Genomic DNA, 22,162 nt, shown 5'->3' on the forward strand with positions numbered 1-22,162 from the left:
CTATGTCAGCCTGCAGCAGCTGACAACTTCCTCCCATCTCCTTCCTGAGGCCAGCATATTTAAGGTTTAGGATTCCCTTGTATGCTAGGCTTAGCCTTGGGAAGAGTAAAGCAGTCTAGCCTGGACAGGTGTTATCAAAGCTTAGATAGCTATGATAACACCTTTGCCATTGTTTTGTTTCCTGTGGGTTTCCTTCTTACAAACTCATTTTGATCTATCTCCATATCAAGTAACCCACATAAACAAACACAGAGGTATGCACAATACTCATAAAAAATAACACAGATATTTCCACTTTGTCACAGCTCCCAGTAGACCAAGGGAAAGTTTAGCCATTGACTTCAGTGACAGTGGGACAAGATCATGGCTTTCTAAGTGAACTGAAAAATCCTCAGTGCAAGAATGTTTTACAGCATATATTACCATTTCAGTGCTAATGCATATGTAACTTCTATAAATATCTCAAGAGTTTATCAGTATTCATTTGCAATTCCCAAAACAAATGATCAAATTATTATAGCCATTGGAATTTCAGTTGATTGGACCCCACTTCTAGGGGTAGATCCTCAGCTGGTGTCAATTGTCATAACTTCAGTGCAGCTAAGACAATTCATACCAGCTGCAAATCTGTCCCATATTATTTTACTGGTAGATATATGAAGTACCTGGTTGTATGATATGGTGTAAAGGCAATGGCCCTATATGAAGCATGATATTGTAGATACTAAGATTTTGATGTATTCATTAAACTATTACCCATGAAACTAAACTAAACTAAACTAAACTATGACCCATGAAAAGCATGTTCAGATGAAAACAAATGATAGAAATCTGGTGCTGGCTGTTTAGCCAATGTTGCTGAAGGTCCTACAAATTTCCAGTTGTCAGATGATGCCTAGCGTTAAAAACCAAATATTCCTGTCTGTTCAAAGCTTTTTGATTGCTAATAAAAAAGGATTTTAAAAGATCTTATGCCCCTAGTTATCCTGGAAATTCAGAAAGACAGCTGTATTTATAATTCAATGATCATCTGTTAACCTTTTAAGTATTTATACATTTTTGGGATAATATCAATGGAAAGACTAGAACCGAGATTCTCAAACTGTGGGTTGGGACCCCAAAGTGGGTCACAAGACCATTTTAATGGGGTCGCCAGGACTGATGTTAGACTTGCTGGGGCCTGGGGCTGAAGCCGAAGCCCGAGGGCTTCACCCTGGGTGGTAGGCTCAGCTTTGGCTTCAGCCCTGGGCAGCAGGGCTCAGGTTGGCGGCCCGCCACTCGGTACTGAAGCCCTTGGGTTTTGGCTTTGGCCCCCATGCCTGAGGCAGCTGGGCTCGGGTGGGCTCAGGCTTCAGTTCCCCCTCCTGGGGTAGTGTAATTTTTGTTGTCAAAAGGGGGTCATGGTGTAATGAAGTTTGAGAACCTCTGGGCTAGAGTTCTGTAACACAGGACACAAACATTAAATATAAAGAGTCATTTTGATTCATGTAAGGATTTTTTTTTTGGTCTGTATATATTTCATAAAGATAATTCTTCTCTTTTAGAAATATGAGATTACATCAGAAGTGTGGCTTTCTAAACAGGTATTGTATGAATGATGTCTGAAATGTGTAATGCATAGCTGCTTCTATTGTTACTTTTATCTCATTATTTTATTTCCTTTAATGAAACGTAAAATGACATTTTTGTTAAAATAAAATATTCACTTTTCAGGACCCCCACATTAATATAACATATGATCATCAGGAAAATGACTGTAAAAATTCAACATAGCATATGTATTCTTGCACAGCAGATCTGACTTCTGTGTGCACTGATCTGCTGTCTTTTCAGAGAAAAATGTTTTTACTCCTTTTTTCCTCCTGTTCAAAACTGATGCAAAAGAGTAGAAGGGAAAGAGGTTGTATAGGGCTCCAGAGGAATGCTTGAAAATAATATAACAAAGTTCACGCACATGAATTGTATATAGAACCAAAATGTCAGCAAATGGTTCCACTTTCACAGATTCAAATAAAAAATCCAACAGATTGCAAAAATGGATGAAACATACTTATTTAAAACACATTTCAGGTTCCATCTTGTAAGGTGTATGTAAGAAAAAGTCATTACAAATTATGATTTTATGGTAGGCGGTGTCCCTTTAACATTTCTATATGATGTTGGATTAGGAGATGCATAACAAGCAAAGTTTAACACACTTCAACAGTCAATGGTAGGGCACTGATTCATCAAAGCACTTACATGTGCTTATGTCCATCCAAATTCAGAATCAGTGGCTTAAGTCCTGTTAAAGCCAAGTTTGTTTTGCTGAATTGACGCAGTAGACAACATTTGTCACCATTATCAATAAAACGTGTTACTTTCATTATACATACACCATAAAGGAAACTCTCTAGTATTTCCAACACTAACGAAAGAGGACAATACCAAAAATCACATGAGAGAGAGTCAGTTTTGTGAGATTTTCAGCCCAAATTTTCAGGCAGAAGAGTTTTGAAAAAGCATCAGAATTTATAGCTGCTGAATTGAACCATATCTCAGAACCCTTTGAGGTTTAGCCATTCTAGTTCCACTATTTTTACCACAGTATATAGACCCGATTATGCTGAAAGTTGAAGGACACCTCTTTAATCTTCGTGTAAGCAATGGCAATCCACAGATTAGGCATCCAAGCTGCTTATTTGATGGAGAGTTTAATACGCAGTTTGAGACAACTAAAACAATTTTATATTTATAGAATGAGGAGCCAGTTTTCTCCAAAGATGGAAGTAAGTTCTTTACGATAGTCCCAGTGAAACAAGGTGGCCGGGGTGAATTCCACCACATAGCCATGCTTATTGTTCAGGTAAGTTTGTGTTTCAGTTCATATTTTTGGGGAGTGCTTGTATAATCCCCCAGGCATATTGGTAAGGGGTGTCCCTGGTGATGTCTTACACAAACAAAAGACTGCCCTCAGTAGACACTTGAGAGCCTCCACATATGTATAATGGGGATGGCCCTTTCTCTATCATGACCACAGCTCTTCTGCACAACACATTTGTAGCACCATGTAGTCAGGAAGGTGGATGAACTCTCTCTCCATAGTAGGCTAGTGCCAAAGATGTTTAATAGATCTGTCAACAGCAGGCACTCACACAGCACCCAGTAGTCATTCTCTCTTCCTGTCTCCAGAACTAATCAGAGACATTGTTTGCTTTCTATATCCTCTATAACAAGATAATGCTCTGTATTAATGCAATAAGTTCCATATGAATATGGAAATCTTCAGAAATGCCCATTTTACTTTATATATATATATATATATGTATATATATATGTATATTTAAATGTCAGTCCAGAACTCTGGGTGCACACACAAAATTTAATTGATAAAACATACACAGGAACTAGGGTTACCATTCGTCCGGATTCCCCCGGACATGTCCGGCTTTTTAAGCTAAAAATAGCGTCCAGGGGGAATTTGTAAATGTCCGGACTTCCCCCCCATGCAGAGCACGCGCGGCTAATAGTGCTGCCGGACGGACGGTGTCACTTACATGGGGCTCCGACACTCAGCCAGAGAGGGCTCCTCCTCCTCCCTCCCTCCCTCCCTGCATCGCAGATCGGCTCCGGCAGTCTGGAGCTCCTCCCCCGCTGCTGCCCAGCAGCTCAGGTAGTTCCTGAGCAAGTTCACCAGACATTAGGTGAAGAAAGGCCAACAACAAGGGGGCCAGGGGGTCGGAGAAGGGGCAGGGAAGTTTTGGAGGGGGCAGTCAAGAGACGGGGGGGGTCAGGAGTTCGGGGGGGCTTTCTGGGGGTGGGGGTGTGGATAAGGTTTTGGGCAGTCAGGGTACAGGTAGGGGGTAGGGTCCTGGGGGGCATTTGGGGGGGGTCTTAGGTGGGGGCAGTTAGGGGACAAGGAGCAGGGAGGCTTAGGTAGGGGGTGGGGTTCTGGAGGGCAGTTAGGAGCAGGGGTCCCAGGAGGGGGCAGTCAGGGGACAAGGGGGGGGTTGGGAGTTCTGGGGGGGGGCTGTCAGGGGGCAGGAGTGGGGAGAGGGATCGGAGCAGTCAGGGGATAGGGAGCAGAGGGGTTTAGATGGGTCGGGAGTTCTGGGGGGGGGCTGTCAGGGGGTGGGGAGTGGTTGGATGGGGCGTGGGAGTCCCAGGGGTCTGTCTGGGGGTGGGGGTGTGGATAAGGGTTGGGGCAGTCAGGGTACAGGTAGGGGGTAGAGTCCTAGGGGGCCATTTAGGATGGGGGGAGGGTCTCAGGAGGGGGCAGTCAGGGGACAAGAGGCAGGGAGGCTTAGGTAGGGGGTGGAGTCCTGGGGGGCAGTTAGGGGACAAGGAGTGGGGGGAGGGTTGGGGGTTCTGAGGGGGGGAGTGGGAGGGGCAGGGGCGGGGCTAGGGCAGGATGGGGCGGGGCTAGGGCAGGACAGGGGCGGGGCTCCTCCCGTCCTCTTTTTTGCTTGCTGGATTATGGTAACCCTACAGGAACCAATGTCCAAATCTGAAACCCTCCAAAATTCAACCAAAGTAGAATTCTGCCTCTTCCAAGTGCTACATGTTCCAATGACTTTGACTTCTTTGGGTTATCCTTCCTGCCAGGGAAGAGCCTGGGACAAAGGATGAGCTTTGCAGTGTGACCAGAAGTTCCAGTGGATTTGGACTGTGGTGAACTAATATAGAAAGTAAGGCCCAGATCCTCTAATGGATTTTGGCCCCTCATTGCAATTGAAATCAATAGGAGTGAGGCACCAAAAACCCTGGGAGAATCTGAACCTAAGTTCTAGAGCTGAGAATTCCTCCAACTCCCACTTAAATCAGGGGGCTGTTAATTCAGATAGCTCAGCTGATCTCAATAAGACACAAGGAGAGAGATGCTCATGTCCCGGACAATTTATGCTGGGATTTTCAAAGGAACCTTAGGGAATTAAAATAGCAGCCATTCATGATACCAGTGCTCCTTGACGTCACACCCTTATGATAATGTTCATGTTGATCTCAGTATAAAGCATGTTGTTCACAATGCAGTGTGGAAAAAAAGAAAGAGCAGTTGCACCTTAATCTATCACTTGGGCTTGTCTACACTGGCACTTTACAGCACTGCAACTTTCTGCTCAAAAGTGTGAAAAAACACCTCCCTGAGCGCTGCAAGTTTCAGCGCTGCAAAGTGCCAGTGTAGACAGTGCACCAGCGCTGGGAAACGCTGATAGCTATTCCCCTGGTGGAGGTGGTTTATTTTCCCTGGTGGAGGTGGCTGTGCTGTGACTACACAAGCCACGTTAAAGCGCTGCCATGACAGCGCTTTAACTCTGCCAGTGAAGACGTGGCCTAAGATTTTGGAATGGAAAACATAAGTGTATGTGTCAAACTTCCATCTTTCAATAAACCAGTGATGTGCATGAAAATCAGAGAATATTACACTAATATAACAAGCAAGGAAATCCTATTTAGACATCTTTCCCATTATATGGTGCTGTGTAGCATTCAAAAATATTTGAAATAATAAAAAAATGGAGGAAAAATGTCTTGTAATGTCACACTAAATGTTAGTGCCGATAAAAAGTTTGGAGTGAACTTGTAGGCTGTTTCATTAGACCTGACCAAAGTTTTGGGGAAACTCAGGCCCCAATTCAATAAAGCATATAAGCACATGTTTAAATGCATGTTCGTCAAAGAACTTAAGCACATGCTTAACTTTAAGGACTGACTTCAATGGAACTTACACATATCCTTAAATGTAAGCATGTGATTAAATGCTTAGCAGTCCATCCCTATTCAGCAGAATAAGGAGATAGGGGAATATACAACTGCAAAGTGGCAAAGACCTCTGATTGTTTGGGCCAAATTCACCACAAGTATGAATACGTCTAACTCTGACTTCAGTGGAATTGTTTACCTTATACTAGTGATGAATTTGTTTTTTTAGTGTATAGCTGCTCCCTGGAGTTAGTTTTTATCTACATATATATATCTACATATATACGAGGAAACCAGACATTCCATCTACTGACCATTATTCATCAGTAAGCAACACTCTGTATGGTAATGGGGCTGATATGGGGCAATAAAGGATAGGAAATGTGTTTATATGCTGTGCTTTGCACATTGTATTAATCTGATTGTCCATTTCTAAAGCAAACATGGAGACATAAAAATTATATTAACCATTTCACATAAAGGCTTTTGTCATATCAAATATTTGTCACACTTTGAGAGAGCCACAGAAGCATAACAGTTGCCTCAGCAGAATTTTAAATAGGTGGTTGGTACTTAGCATTGTGAAAACCAAAATCCACCATGAACACTTGCAGTAAACAATGGAATGTTATGTGTAATTGCCCACTTAAGATCTTTCATTGGTAATGTTAAGCAGAAGTAAGCATTGTAGACACAGGAGAAGTTAAGCAGTTTTATTGCCCCCAGCATAAAAGTCTAATAACACAGAATTAAACTTTAATGATCAATGCACTTCTGTTTCAGTTAATCATTGGGGTTTGATTATCCAAATGAAGCACAGTTAGTGAGATATGATGGTTTTGCTTAGAACATCTTAAATCAACCTTATTCATGCTACGTTTTAGAAAAGATATTACACAAAATGTGAATTACATAACCCAAATCAGGTTATCAAAAGCATCTAATTTAATCTCTCTGGGGCACTGTTTTAAAAAGTGTTAAAGCCTGTCAACTTATGTACTTGTTGCATGTAAAGTGCTCAATCTGTGTTATGTTCCCAAATACCTTTAGTAATTTATATCATATTGAAAAGAAATTAATTAAAAAATTGGATTGAACCAGTGATATATCTATTGGAAATTCTTAGTTAGTTTTTTTCCCCAAAAAATGTACAAATATACAGTTGTTCGTATTTTCTACCATAGTATGAGAATTTAAAAGTAATTTAAATGGTTTGGGGCAAAAATTGCCAGCAAGCATGATAAATTATGTATTACAGCTGTAACCTTGAAAAACAGCCATATTGTTTAATACTTATCAGCAATATAAACCATAGCTTATTTTGGAATCTGTGAGCTCCCTTCATTGCTGCCATGGATGGAACTTTGTTATAAATGAAAAGTCCTCTAGCCTCTACCATCTAAGCAGACAGAAAACACTCACTCACTCATTTCAATAGTTCTAGATGCCCCAACTAATATCAGTACCCCATTCCCTCTGGGAATTACTGTAATACCGTAATTCTAATGGCTGGAAGTTTAGGGTCTGATAGTTTAAATGGCAAATAACACAGGTGGATACTAGGGACCACATTCAGCTCTGCCTTGACTCCTACTAGGTTAGCAACAAAGGGGATTAAAATGTGTATCTGCCTACCTCACAGGATGGTGGTAGTGTTGGTGTTGTTTATTTGTATTGTGTTAATGCCTAGAGGTCTAGACAAGGTCTGGGTCCCATTGTGCTCTGCTCTGTACAAGCATACAGTTAAATTTTCAGCAGTAACTGGCTAATGTTTGTACAGCACTTTGAATGCATAGGGTCAGGCTAAGCCTCTTTGTGCCACTCCAGCAAGTAAAGGACAACCAAATCTTGAAGAAACACAGGTGATATTTATTTATGTTTAGCTCCTTGCAGCTTTGGGTCATATCCTCAGCTGCTGTGAATTGCTGCACTAAGGATCTGGCTTTGACCTTTTGCACCTTTATTCTCGTTTCTGGAAGAAAAACACTTATTTGTTAGTTTAACATTTTTTTTTTAATATAATAAAAATTTCAGCATGTATTGTGATAGCCTCTAGCTGAAATCAAACTTGCACCAAAATTAAAGATATGCCAACCTAGATAAAATATAGAACCTCTATCGTCGATATTGTGTATGGGTAATTGAAAAAATATTGCAATAGAAACTGACATGATTTTACTACCTTGGGAAAAGTTAATCTATTGAGGGAGAAAGGATCCTTACTGTCAATGCCTTTCAGTGCATGTGGGTTTTGTGATTTAAGTGAGTTATGTTGTACATTAAAAGATTAAAAAGCTGTAAATCAGTAATGATGTGCGCTGACAATCACGTTAAGTAAAGAAAAACATAAGTAGTAAGATGAAAGTCAATACTTACCGTTTCTCTGCAGGCTAAAACTGAACAAATCAGTGTGAGACACCTGACATCAGGAAACTGGGAAGTTATCAAAATCCTGGCATATGATGAAAATACTCAAAAGATGTGAGTATTAGTGTTCTTTGTCTGCAAAGGCAACATATCTGTGAATTATTGAGATAGACTCCATTTAACTGGAAATAGTGTATATACAATTAAGTAACAATATTTTTTTTCATTTGCAAAGCACTGCCATAAATTATAATCATAGTACAAAGAGCAGTTTCATACATTTGATCTGCCAAGGTAATGCAAGTATCTTTTTCGAATAACTAATGGAGATATGCTATGCCATCTACTGACTCACTCTGTTGATTCAATAAAAGGAATTAAACTACAGCATGGAGAAAATAACCTTTCCAACCCTCCTGCCCTGCCCTCTGGAATCCAAGTTAAAAAAACCTGGCAATATTATTAGACCTGATAAAACTCAGAGGTTTGAGTTCATAGGGGTTTTATACCTTTTCTTTGGTTTCAATGGCATTCCAACCTTCCAAGCTTCACTTTGATGTTCTTTGTTCAAACAGATACAAAAACTGAAATCAGAAAATAGAGGGGAACTCAGCCAAAATCATTGAGTTTCAACCAATTTATTAATACAACCTGTTCAAAACCAAACCAGGGACTATATTAAGGTTCCTACATAAGGAACGAAGTGCACTGACTGAATGGCAGTGCCTGGAGACAGTATGGGCCTGATACAAACCACATTGAAGTCAATGGAATGAGTCTAGCTGACTACTATGGGCTTTGGAACAGTCCTTATTTATATCTGTATAAGGCAGAAATAAATATAATGTGCTTGACTCTGATCTCCACTGAAGTCAAAAGAGTTTCAGCAGCAGTGGTGGAGCCTGTGTGAGATTAGCATCAGTACCCTTGCCTCCAGGGTTACTGAGGGATGCAGTTATGGACAGATCCAGCTATGGCTTTTGAAAAGAAAAGCTCTCTTTAGGTACCACACAGAGGCAGCCATAAAGTGCCCCTGAGAGTTCAGTATTGTTTTGATATGAAAACATACATCAACCCAGGTATGTAAAGCTGTCTGCACATCTGTAATTTGAGCTGGGTGAATAATGGATGTTTTGGGGCTCACTGGAAATTTAGAAAACCAAAAAATACTTTGGCTCAAACTGAAAACATTTTTTTAAATGTTCAGTGATGCGAAAAGATCAGGGGGAAACATTTTGTTTGATCTGAATTGAAATGAGTCAGTTTTGAGTTCCAGCATTTTTTAAACCTTTTAAATTATTTTTTCAAATAATATTAAAGGAAAATTTGAAACAAAAAGTCATTTTGAACTGAAAAATGGAAATGTTTTGACTTTTTCAAAAAAAAAATTTTTTTAACTGAAACAATTCAGCGGAACCAACATGAGTTTGCGAAACATTTCACACAAAAAAAAGTGCAAAAAATTTCACCCATAATGGGCTTTGCATGGATTTGGGTTTCATGTTGAAAGTTCTTCCTAACATTATATGGATCAGAGAGTTTTCAGAAGTGAGTTTAATTGTATTTGTTTTTCTTGGGCAGTTATTTTTTAAGCACTGAAGATTCCCCAAGAGGAAGACAGCTACATAGGTAAGTAATACTCAGAGGGAAATTTACAATAGCCCTAACACAAGTACTATAAACTAGAAAGAGATTCTGTGTGCCTGACCTCCTGCTGTCTCGCAGCATGGTTAGTTATCTGCACCTGAGCAAAATGAGTTCAATGTAGGTGTAAAATGCTGCCAAGCAAACTTAAATTTTTGTTAACATTTTTCCTGTATATTTATATTTCAAATTTCACAAAAACATTGTATTTTTAAAAAAATCTAATAATATTTTAAAATATTTAACTTTTGTTTTCAAAATAACCAGAGAGCTGGTTGAAATTTTTGCCATTTGAAAAATGCAATGAAATGTCAAGATTTCAGGTTTTGAGGAAAAACCGAAAAGGATGGGATTTGAGAAAAAAAAAATCCCCAAAAGTATTGCCCTTTCTTTTTGATGATCTTTACTACCAAATCTGAGTGATAAGGTTTCACACTCACTTTGGCACAGAGATAAATGACTGCAGAAAGTGCAAGGAGTGCGGAATTAGCCTGCTCATTACTAAAGAGAATTCACTTTATTCTCAAAAATTGCCAATCATATTTATGTGAATATAATATAAAATTAAAAATTAGGTAAACTCTAAATGCAATGGTGTAATACACATGTATTCTTCAGACTGGTATGCTATATAGAAAGCTTTCTCAATGTGGCTAAAATTATATTTACAAAGGCTCCAACCCTTCAGTCTAAAATTTGTGGGCAGACTCTCTCACCCATGCAGAAAAGACATTTCTAAAAGCTACAGTTCCCTAATTCTCATTATTTTTTTACTTTTATTCTCACTCAAGGATACCTTTAATAATTAAGGTCTCTGTCCTGTAAGCTGTTTCATGTAGGTTTAGAACTGAGGTTCCCAAACTTATTTGGCCTACCGCCCCCTTTTCAGAAAAAAAATTACTCAGTGCCCCCCTGGAAATCCACCTTCTTTAAGCAAACAAACAGAAAGATGCAGTGACAAATTTGCGTTCTTTTATGTATCTATATTTCTACCTACGTCCTACAATATAGTAAAGAAAGATGTGTTATTAGAATATCGCCCACGACATCAGGTATACAGTGGTTTTTGCATAAGACGACAAAAGACAACCAAACTAAAATACTAATGAAACTAATAAACTCAGTTTTGTTCTTTGCCCAGCATTAGATATATGTATTTGATATTGAATTGTCAAATATCAAACTAAATTTATCAAGAAATAATTAATTTAAAAAATAATCAATATGCAATTAAAAATCAGTTAATAGTTTTAACTTAGTTTGCCCTTATTTAAATAATTGTTCCTTATTAACACACGCCTTATTTACCACTTAACACAGATGATTTGATAGATATAAATAAATGTTAATAGCTAACAGTTTTTTACAATTTCATTCCCCCGTTTTTGTTAATATTGTAATAAAATATGACAAATATATTGACTGTACACTTCAAGTAGTACTGTACCGACACAAGCCTGCTACGATTTTATTAGTAAGCACTAGAGACACAGAAATGTACGGTAGATATGTAAGAAAATGTATAAATTGTGTAAATTGCTGTTTTATTGAAACAACAATAATACAATTTGCTTTGTATGTGATCCGTAATCCGTAAAGATCGAAGGTATCGAATATGAATAAAATTTTTTAAATACTTATTGCACTATTATTAACTGCTTTTTACGCAAGTCAGAAACAATCTAAATTAGATTTCATACATGTCGCCTATTTATAGTATTGTATTGTATTGTAAACAAGTCATTACACACACATATTCCTGCAGATGCATGCTGGACTTCCTGACAATGCACGACATGCTTGCCTGCCAACACTTGCTTGTTAAGAGCTGTTGGCGGACTTGACACCTGATCGGTTATAATTTGTGAATTTATTTGGAAAATAAAGTAATCACTATAACTTTAACTCTATGTTACACAACAGATGAAACATGTGCGAACGTTTTTTCAAAATTTTCTTATATTCTCTTTATGCTTCCACCGCCCCCTTATTTTTATTCAATGCCCCCCAATTGCACCCAAGGTGACTACTGCCCCCCTGGATTGTTCCAGCGCCCCCCAGGGGGCGGTATCGCCCACTTTGGGAATCTGTGGTTTAGAAGACCTCCCTCACAGAACAACTTGCAGGGTTGTAGCTTAATGGAACAACCAACAGCATGTCATATTTGGGACAAAACAAGCAAAAAAAATTAGCAAGGGAAGAGTGGAGATCAGAATAAAAACTATTGTCTGGTGGGCCTTTGGCATCACTTAATGAGTTTGTTATATTATCAAATAAAACTTTTCTGATGTTTATAACTAATTTTGTTCTCAGTGTATCAACTGTTGGATTACTGAACCGCCAGTGTCTTTCATGCAACTTCATGAAAGATCAGTGCACATACTTCAGTGCAAAGTTTAGTCCTATGAACAAGCATTTTTTACTACATTGTAAAGGTAAGTCAAATATATTGTTCACAATAAAAATTATTTATAGTGCTTTATTTGTGTATATCATATATTAACATCATCTTCTGGTTGGGGTGATTTAGACCCTAATCTAGCAACAAGCTCAATTGCTAGGTCCATGCAGGCACAGGCTTCCCCTGTGCAGAGCTCATTGGAGTTATGGAGCCTAAGATCATTTTTGTAAAAATGTATAATTAGTAACTCCTGCGCTCCTGGCCTTTTAAAACTCCTTGTATCCTTTTAGGAAGGAATGGATTGTTTATTATTGTTGTTGTTGTTGTTGTTGTTATTAATTTTATTTTTCAGTCATTAAAATTCACACTACAGGGCAGGGACTGTGCTGGAAATGTAAAATTTTAAAGTGACACTATTGTAATTCCTAACAATAGTTATTTGGACAAATAAATTAGTCTTTGCAGTATATATAGGTGTTTGGATTGATCCTATGCAATTAATTCCAGATCATAACTAAAGACTTGCTTTATATAAATATTAATTTATTACTATGCAGGTGTGTTTAGATATTAATGTATTTACCAAAAGTATGGTCTTGTTCAGTCCACGTAAACAGCTCTTTTTATCAACGGAATGTCAAAGAACTGCACTTGTGTATTTATTATTAGCTGTATTCCAGTAGAGCAAATGGCTCCAACTTGTATTCAGGCCCCATTGTATTCGGCATTATACAAACACAGAGTAAGAGACAACCGCTGCCCTGAGAGTTTTACAATCTAGATCCAGACAAGACTCTGCAATAGATGTAAAGAAGCAGTAGGCAAGGGTGATGGAAAGGAGATGAGACAAACAGAACATGTATTATTATAAGCTAGTGACAGGCACTGGTAGGCCCCCAATCCTGTAATTAATAGCAGGTTGGAGCTATGATTGCCAACCTTCCTGGTTTCTCTGGGAGTCTCCCAGAATCGGGCTCTATCTCCTAGAGGCTACTGAAGCCAAACCAGGACATTTTAGGCCACAAAAAGTCCGGCGGCGCAGCGGGGCTAAGGCAGGTTCCCTACCTTCTCTGGCTCCGCACTGCTCCCAGAAGCAGCCAGCATGTTCCTCTGACCCTTGGGGGAGGCAAGGGGCTCTGCACGCTGCCCCTGCCTGCAGACACTGCCTCCGCAGCTCCCATTGGCTGCACTTGAGGCGGGGGCAGGGCACGGAGCCCTCTGGCTTCCCCCACGGACCGCAGGGATGTGGCAGCCACTTCTGGGAGCGATGCAGGACCAGGGCAGGTAGGGAGCTTGCCTTAACCCTGCTGTGCCACTGACCAAGGTAAGCACCGCCTGGCCGGAGCCTGCACCCCTCACCCTCTCCTGCACCCCAACTCCCTGCCCCAACCCGGAGCCCCATCCTGCACACAAACTCCCTCCAAGAGCCCACACCCCCTCCTGCACCTCTACCTCAGCCCAAACTCCCTCCCAGAAACCACACCCCGTGCCCCCTCCTGAACCTCAACCCCCTGCCCCAGGCTCAGCCTGGAGCCCCGTCCCACATTCCAAACCTCTCAGCCCCAGCCCAGGGCCTGCACCCCCTCCCACACTGCAACCCCCTGCCCCAGCCCAGTGAAAGTGAGTGAGGGTGGGGGAGTGCGAGCAACGGAGGGAGGGGGGATGGAGTGAGCGAGCGGGGCCTCGGGCAGGGGTGGGACAAGGGGTGTTTGGATTTGTGTGATTAGACAGTTGGCCACCCTAGTTGGGGCCTACATTTTTATGAGCATCTGTTTTGCTGCCCATCTAGCAGCAGGTAGAAAATGATGGAATATAGCCATCTAACAACACATTTGAACAGTCCACTTCTTTGCATGTACATCTACTTCTCTCTGCAACTGTGTATTTCTGTTTCACACACACACAAAAATCCATTAAGTTTGAAAATAGACAATTTTAATAAAAATAGGAAAAAATGTATAGTGACTAAAATAAGGGATATTTTCATAAAGACACCTGTAAATAAATAAACACACATAGTCATCGTTCAGGGTAACTGCACTTGTGTTTCCCCTCAGTGGTCTAGCAAGGGCATTCACTCTCAGGTTTCCAGCTCCCCACCCATTGCCTTTCTTGGGTGGAGACCCATGTCTTACTCCCGCTGGCCAGGGTATTTCCAGGCTGCAGAGTTCCCTGTCTTCACTGTGTTATTCTCAACAGAGACAGGATACCCAAGCACACTTGTTTGCTTTCTCCTCAGAAACCGATACTAGAGTAATTGTCAACAGTTAGAAGTTACCACCCAGTTCTTTTTGTGAAGGCCTATCGTATTCTTAAGATAAAAGCAATACAGAGAAAACATGGTTTAAACAGGGTTCTCCCTGTTTAGTTCTTGATTGGGAGATGACCTAGGCAATCCCTGGGTGCTGCAGGAAGTGATATGGGCAAGTCAGCAAGGGGTTTCTTACTTCTGAGTCAGTACTGAACCACTGCAAGGTGCAAGGAGGTGCTGGGCTCTGTAGCTTTTGTTCTTATTATGTTTTAGTAAAATGTATCTAATGTGGAATTATTTATTTGTACATTTGAAATGAGAATGACCTTAATCCTTCTCCCAGCTTTGACATTCACTATACTAGCAATAGGACTGGTCATTAGAGGTCTGACTTTTAGAGATAGAGAGATCCCATATCTCTACTGGAAGTTGATGGGATCTGTGGATGCTTCGCATGTCTGAATATCAGCCCCTATGAGCTCAAACCTTGAGCATGACCCTGCACTTGGTGCAAGCCCCAACGTGGCTATGGGGGTGCAGAGATGCTGCACACCCCCTTTATTTTTCCCTATCCCCAATATAAATTAGAGCTGCCAGCTTGGCAGCATGCCTCTTCTCTAGGTATATCCCCAGCATAATGCCTGTGTGAGGATGGAGTACAGTCTTTTCTACTCCACTTGGGAATCTCCAGCAGCCCAGTTATGGCAGCAGTATGGCCCCATGGGACCACTAGAGTAATGCAAAAATGTCTCTAAAGGGGGCACAACATTGCTAAGATGTCAGAGTCAGCAGCACAGTCCAGCAACAGAAGCTTTTCTCTTGTTTACTTACAAGAGTTTGAGGTAAACCAACACATACACACATTTTAAAACAAACAAAAGGCCCTGCTAAAACTGCAACAAAAACACATCTCTGCTAAACTCTTTGGAGGCTGCTGGGTTAACTTGATCCTTACAATTCTTCAGTTCTTTCGCCTTCTGTTCGCCTGTGAGCACTTTTTATAGTCTAACTTCTACGTCCTGTTTGCCCTCAGTCAGTAGCACTGTCTCATTATCCCATCCCTTTTCATCTCCCAAGCACCTCGAGCGACTTGAGTGAAGAATTAATTCCCAGTTTGCTAGAACTAGTGTTGAACTGGTATCCTGTCAGACTTTCCTTGTGTTTATTTGTATATAAACTTTCCTGTGGTGACCCTTGATGAGTGATGGAAACAAAACTGATTTTTTGTTCACTTGCAGTACCAGAAAAATGGGGGAAAATAATCATTTAGGTCAAACCAAAGTGAAATTGTTTCTATTTTTTGGAAAACTGAAAAGTATAATAATAATAATAATTAATAATAATTTCAGGTCAAACAAAACGTTTTTGGTTTTTTTGAGCTCTTTAAAAGGTTTTTTAATTTTTAAATAAAATGGAAATACATTTTGAAACTAATAGTCATTTCAAATGAAAAAATCGAAATGCTTTATTTTAAAAACATCAGTACTAAACATTTAGATTCTTTCCTGAATTTTTGGTTGGTTGGTTGCGCTTTTTTAGTAAATTGCCCAAAGTCCCTCAGGAAGTTATTAGCAAATACAAAAAGAGAACCTAGATCTCCTGAGTTCCACTCCTTAACACAAGACCTTCTTACCTTCTTTTTTGTCTCTTTCCTGTTTCAGAATGTATTTTTTAGACAAATATGCCACGTGCAGTGGTTAAAACCATTGCCCCCTTTTCACCCTTTTTATCTCTGTCTTTTTAAACTGTAAACTCTTCAGAGAAGGAATTGCAGATCAGATTCTGCTGTCAATGACACCACTCAAGATCATGAGTAATTTAAATCGGTGAAGCTGCTTGAGTTCCACACCAGGCTAATGGACAGCAGAATTTGGTCCCATGTCTTCTTGCGTGTTTATACAGCATCTACTAAAATGGGGTACTCGTCCTGGTGCTTTCTGACATTGGGCACTACTGCAATATAGTAAATAATACTTTAATATGTTAAACCTATATTTAGCTGTGATACCTAGAAAGTGGATACCAAAAGAGTTTCTTGATTATGGGACTATTTGGAATTATATGATATTTTTACTGCGCTTTTGTAGATTTGCATCAGAAAGTGATTATTGTCATCTCTGTGTTCACCTTCCTTCGAATACTGCAATCTTTGCTATTTGTTGAAGTTCAGAGCAGCTCATAAACAGTTTCTACTTTAATTATGTTTTGTACTTTTCTCCCTCTACAAAATTAGGACCAGGCGTTCCAGTTGTTAGCGTGCACACTACAAGTAACCCTGGAAGTAAGTAAGCACCATTCCACAGGAATTCCTTATTGTAATCTTTGTTTTAACATAAGTAAAAGAAAAAAAAAAAGTATGCAATTCATTTCCATAAACCTGTCTTAATTACATTCTAGCAATAAACATGGCTGGAAGTGATAAGAGAAAAAAATTAATCAAGTGACTAGAACATTCCCAGGATTTCTCAGATACATGTTAGGCGAGATGCATATCTTTCATCTACTATTTACACTTGAGTTAATTCGGTGGCAGGACGTTCTTCATCCCTTTCACTCACTATGTAAATTATGTTTCTATTATGGCATGTCTTCTGTAGTCTTAAAAACGTTTTTTAAAGTTATAATCCAATTATTCTGGATTAAAGTACAGACCTCCAAGGGCTGATCATCAAATTTAACTTACATACAATGAACCAAGTACTGCTCTTAGTATACTGCAAATCCAAAGTGCCTTCACTGATATTTTAAATAGGAATTCCAAGAATTGAGTTTTGTGAGATCAGGTCCATTACCTCTACATTTCACATTTTGCTAATTATGCTGTCTGCTGTGGACCTATGCTGCTCCCTGGCTGCTTTGCTGCTCCGACAATGCAAACCAGCCACAAACATCAGGTAATAATATATGGAGATCTCCTATCTCCTAGAACTGGAAGGGACCCTGAAAGGTCATCAAGTCCAGCCCCCTGCCTTCACTAGCAGGACCAAGTACTGATTTTGCCCCAGATCCCTAAGTGGCCCTCTCAAGGATTGAACTCATAACCCTGGGTTTAGCCGGCCAATGCTCAAACCACTGAGCTACCCCTCCCCCACCATAGCAGCAATTATTGCCAGCCCCTCCGGTCCCACCCTGCAGTCCTCCACCCTGGCAATATACAACACAGGCACCTGGCACTAATTAAACCAGCCTCAAGATGTTCTAAACTTGTGCTGGAGGTCCAGGCCACTGCACGTTATTTCCCAGATCCCAGGGCTACAAAGGTGGCATGAAGCCATCTTTGTCCACCCTCCTCTAGTCTGGGCCAAGCACAGCTCTGCCACTGCAGAGGATCTGGCCCTACATCTTCAAAATGTCATACTGATCAGACCTTTCAAATACATAATAGAGTTACAGCATGTTGATAACTATACTAATCCACTTAATTAAGGAAAAGCTGACAACTGCCCGTTCTCCTTCATATTTTCAATAGTACTGTTTATTGTAGTTGTCAAACTCTATACTGCAGAAACCCTAAAAGTGATCCAGGGGCTAAGTATATCACTCAGTGTAAATTCATTAACTTCAGTGGAGCTGCTCAGTATTTAGGAGAGCAGAATTTGGCTCTTTGTGATTTGTTTCTACAATTCCCATTTGTGAGGAAGCAAAGCATAAATGTGAGTGGGATTGATGTAGAACATTATGGAAAGAAAACGAGGCAGTAGGTCTAGAGAGAGAGTGCTTACCATTAACAACAACAACAACAACAAAACCCAATAATGAGATGCATTATTTGTAATGTTTCAGTGCAAGATTAGATAATCCCCCTCTATTAATAAAAGAATAAGAGTGTGATTAAAGATTACTTCAAATTATTATATCCTAACACTATAATTATAACATTTTGGTTGACTGCCCAGAATTAACATTCTAGTTAGATTATCCCCTGTTGCCCTAAATGAGGATATATGATTTCAAACATCCACATTAAGGGAGTGAGATTGGAGGATAAAAAAGAGCAGTAGGATGCAAAAGAGTTGTTTCAAATCTGGCTTTGGGTTTTAAGCCAAATTGTGCCCTGGCTCCTCACAGAAGTGTGGGAGAGGGAGGAATACAGAAAGGTAATGACCAAGGAAAGGTGTTCTGGGTCATTTTCTTGCACTGGACAGACAGGTGCTAAGGATAGCAAGCTCCTGACTCCTGCTGGTGATAGGTGCATCATGTGCTCTCTCAGTCCTAGTCCACTGCTTACTGTCAGGCATCCATTTTGGCAGGGACTGTATGCCTGCCTTCTTGTAAACACAGAACAATGCTCAGCACAGTAGCGTCTCCAGTACAACCATCCACACTCCCATTATGTATCAGGTATGCTAATATCTAATATCTGCATTGTGCCTGGGTCCTAAATGGAGTGGGTAATGAAGGTTAGAGACTGGGTCTTGCTCTTTCCTCCTACCACCTGCCATGCACCACAAGGCAAAATTTAGCCCTTGATGTTTAATGGAGACAAAGCTTGTTGAAGCCAGAACAGAGAAGAGAAAATTATTAATACTCCCTTGCACATTGTGAAGTAAGCTGGTAGTTTGGCTTTTGAGTTCCAAAGTAGGTACATGACAAAACTTGTTTAAAGAAAGAAACTATTTTTCTTTAATTATTGGTATCTTGATTTCTCTCTTGTATGGTGATTCATTGTATCTTTTCCACCCTGATTCCTCCTGTTTGTTTCCGACAGAATTTTACATATTGGAAAATAATGCTGTGTTGAAAGAAACTATTTTGAAGAAAAAGATTTTCCGGACAGAAATTAAAATGCTTCACATTGAGGATTATGGTAATTTTAGCAAAATGTTCCTTTAACACAGAAAAAACTTTCTTCAAATCTTACTAGTTTGCATCTGTGTAACTACCTGCCTTTAATGGTTTGCCTTTTTTCTTAAAAGAACTTCCTTTACAGTTGTCATTTCCAAAGGATTTCACAGATCGAAACCAGTATGCTGTTCTGTTAATAATGTAAGTATCTATTTAGGGTTACTAAAAATAATAAAAGTAGCTAAATGGGGGTATAAAGAGAGGATTTATTTCTGTATTTTCAGTTGTAAAATATATGTGGCGGGGAGGGAGGGAGTGTAGGGAAAATATCACTTTCCTTATAACACAGCTTTTGAGTTGGTAAACTAAAAGCTTTGTTATCAGGAAGATGCTGTTTTCTGTCTTGTCTAATAAAAACCTGTTTTGTGAGCTTTTCAATATAAACATGGTTCAAATTATCAATAGCTATATGTGAGGGGCCAGATCTTCACCTGGTGTAATCTCAAGTAGCTCCACTGGCTTCAGTGGAGCCATGCCTGTTTACATCAGCAGAGATATTGTAAGGGGTTTTTTTGTACAATTTTTTCTTTTATCACTGATAGTCATAGCTACTTCCTAGAAGTCAGTTAAGACTTCTAGAGCCCAACTGCTTTGGGAATAGCAGAGAGAAGATAAAATACTGGAGCACCAGTGGCTGGAGACATTATGGGCTTGATCCACTGCCCACCGAAGTCAGTGGAAAGACTATGGGAGGACAGATGCACTCGCTGGCAGCCCATGCTATGCCTATAGAAATAAAGTAGCTATGTTTCTTTCAGAGCCAGCCTCCTTCTGCTTACTCATGCACAGGATGTGTGCGCATGGGGAGGGAAGCAAGGCCATGATCACATCTCCAACCCACCCTGATATGTCAGCGGTGATCAATATCTCTATCAGCATTAGCCACACTCCATTTTTGCCCAGGGAGTGAGGGCTATAGTGTTAAGGCTGTAGTGTTATGTGCAGGAGAGCTAAGGTACGGGTTCTCATTACACACAATCTCCTCTCTCCATATACACACACTGGAGCAGACATAATTTGTCCCTGTATTTCTAATTAGCCATATTTGTTTTTCTCACATCTCAGTGGTTACTAACTCTTTTATCATTGGTAAAATGCACATGAAGTGCACGTAATACTACGTACTGCAATTTCCTCATGGAGGAACACAGTAAAATGGTCATAAAACAGCTCCCCTTCTTGCCTTAATCATGTTAGGACACTCCGACTCTGGGATCCATCCTGATGTTTTCAGTACCCCAGGTATATATTCTCCCTTGGAGCCCCACAGACTGGGTTTCAACTTCTGGTTAACAAACATGGAAGCCATGTGTCTAATGCCTGTATTATACCACTTGCTTACAGCATTTACAGCCTTGTATCATTTACAGTCTTGGGATAGATTTTCCATCAGTACTGTGTGTAGGGAATTAACAATGTGACTCCTATTAAAATGAATGGAGGGGTACACAGCTAAATCCCTATGCAGCGTATTGAAAATGTAATCCCTGATGAGAACTAGGACAGGATACATTAAACTAGTGTCTTCTGCTTAATGAAAATCTCCAAAGATACTTATAGTTATACACACAAGGCCTAATTTGCAAGCATGAGCCTCTAAATAAGTTGTCCAGAATTCCTGCATTTGAGCATTCAGATCGGTTCTTATGTATTAGTAGGTAAACAGGCCGTAAGTGCTAATTTCAATGCCCAATATGTCATTTGAACATTCCATTTAAGTGCCTATATTTGAAAACTGGGCTCCTGGACTATCTTTCAGTTAGACTAGTGGATGCATCTCTTTTTTTAATGGCTGATGTAAAATGTGACCTCTTCTTCAGAGAGTAGAGGATAGACATATATAGATATATATATATAGAGAGAGAGAGAGTGTATACTTGCTAGTGCATATGATTGAGCACATTTATATTATAGGGAGTTGTTCTTGGGGGTCAAGGGGTAAACTCATTTGACACCAGCACAATTGGTATCATATGCCGTTGCAAAAAACTTGTTTTTCTGTAAATAAGAGAACTCAGGGACTTTCGTGTAACTTGCTTAAAAAGTGACTTACAAAAAGCTGAGTAAATAAATATTCTTCAACATATATTTAATTCTTGTGCTACAAGTTAATACAAATTTAAGGAAGGCAAAAGAGAAGGTGTTACTGTGACTGAGCATTATTCACATCTATAAAGACAGATGTCTGGAGAGAGTTTTAATTTTTTTTCCCCCCAGAAGTTTCAGCACCCAAGAGTGGAACTGAGGCAGGGTTTGAGTTCTAGATTTGCATAGTATCAGGGTTAGAAATCTATAGATCTCCAGTGAACAGGCTGTCAGTGATACCTTAATGTGACCAGATAGTTATGCCTATAAAATGATTATTTTGTGATGTTTTCAAATGGGAGGGAAAGGACCTTAGCGAGACATAGAAATTTTTGGTCTTTCTACCTCTGGAATATTGAATTTCTGTTTCTCTTCAGTGAAACCCCTTCTTTTGCAGTGCTGAATTTTCAGTTAATGTTAACAGAAGTTATTTTTAGAAATCCCTTTACGTGGTAATGAAAAATCAGTACTGAAAATCTGACAGAAAAGACCTTCTCTGGCACATCTAATGTGACTCACCTCTCCCACCACCTGAAGAGAAAGCGGTGATATTTCTGAGCCCAGTTTGCTACAAACTCTACATTGAGGTCACCAATTAGCAATGACCCAAAATGGGACTTGAGAATGCTGAAGTCAATGTAGATTCTGTCTGTGAGACCATTGCAGGACTGAGCCCAAGGGTTTCATACAGACTTTGGATAGCTCCAGGCTCTGAGGCAAGGTGTGGTTGGAAGCCTGTGTGCAAGCTAGGTATTTTGTCCATCCAAACAACCTCAAAATTGACATCTTGCTTCTTTTCATTACCAGAAGTACCACCTCCAAAAAGCAGTACTGTACTTCCAGGAAGGACATCAGGTTGTTTCAGGTAACACTGATTGGCTGATTGTGTG

At 39.9% G+C, this 22,162-nt stretch overlaps 1 protein-coding gene across 2 annotated transcripts in view; it reads left to right on the top strand.

Annotated features, from left to right (window-relative positions):
* The window catches only part of DPP10 (dipeptidyl peptidase like 10), a 399,831-nt gene that overhangs the window by 356,948 nt on the left and 20,721 nt on the right, over positions 1–22,162 (top strand). For both annotated transcript variants that reach the window (XM_054044799.1, XM_054044800.1), the window contains 8 exons: positions 1,545–1,583; positions 2,738–2,845; positions 8,069–8,160; positions 9,628–9,675; positions 12,004–12,125; positions 16,576–16,623; positions 19,051–19,149; positions 19,259–19,328. In XM_054044799.1, the coding sequence (XP_053900774.1) occupies positions 1,545–1,583; positions 2,738–2,845; positions 8,069–8,160; positions 9,628–9,675; positions 12,004–12,125; positions 16,576–16,623; positions 19,051–19,149; positions 19,259–19,328 (626 nt within the window). The remainder of the gene's footprint in view (positions 1–1,544; positions 1,584–2,737; positions 2,846–8,068; positions 8,161–9,627; positions 9,676–12,003; positions 12,126–16,575; positions 16,624–19,050; positions 19,150–19,258; positions 19,329–22,162) is intronic.

The sequence above is a fragment of the Malaclemys terrapin genome, chromosome 11 (genome assembly GCF_027887155.1).
Source record: "Malaclemys terrapin pileata isolate rMalTer1 chromosome 11, rMalTer1.hap1, whole genome shotgun sequence".
NCBI classification, from domain to species: domain Eukaryota; kingdom Metazoa; phylum Chordata; order Testudines; family Emydidae; genus Malaclemys; species Malaclemys terrapin.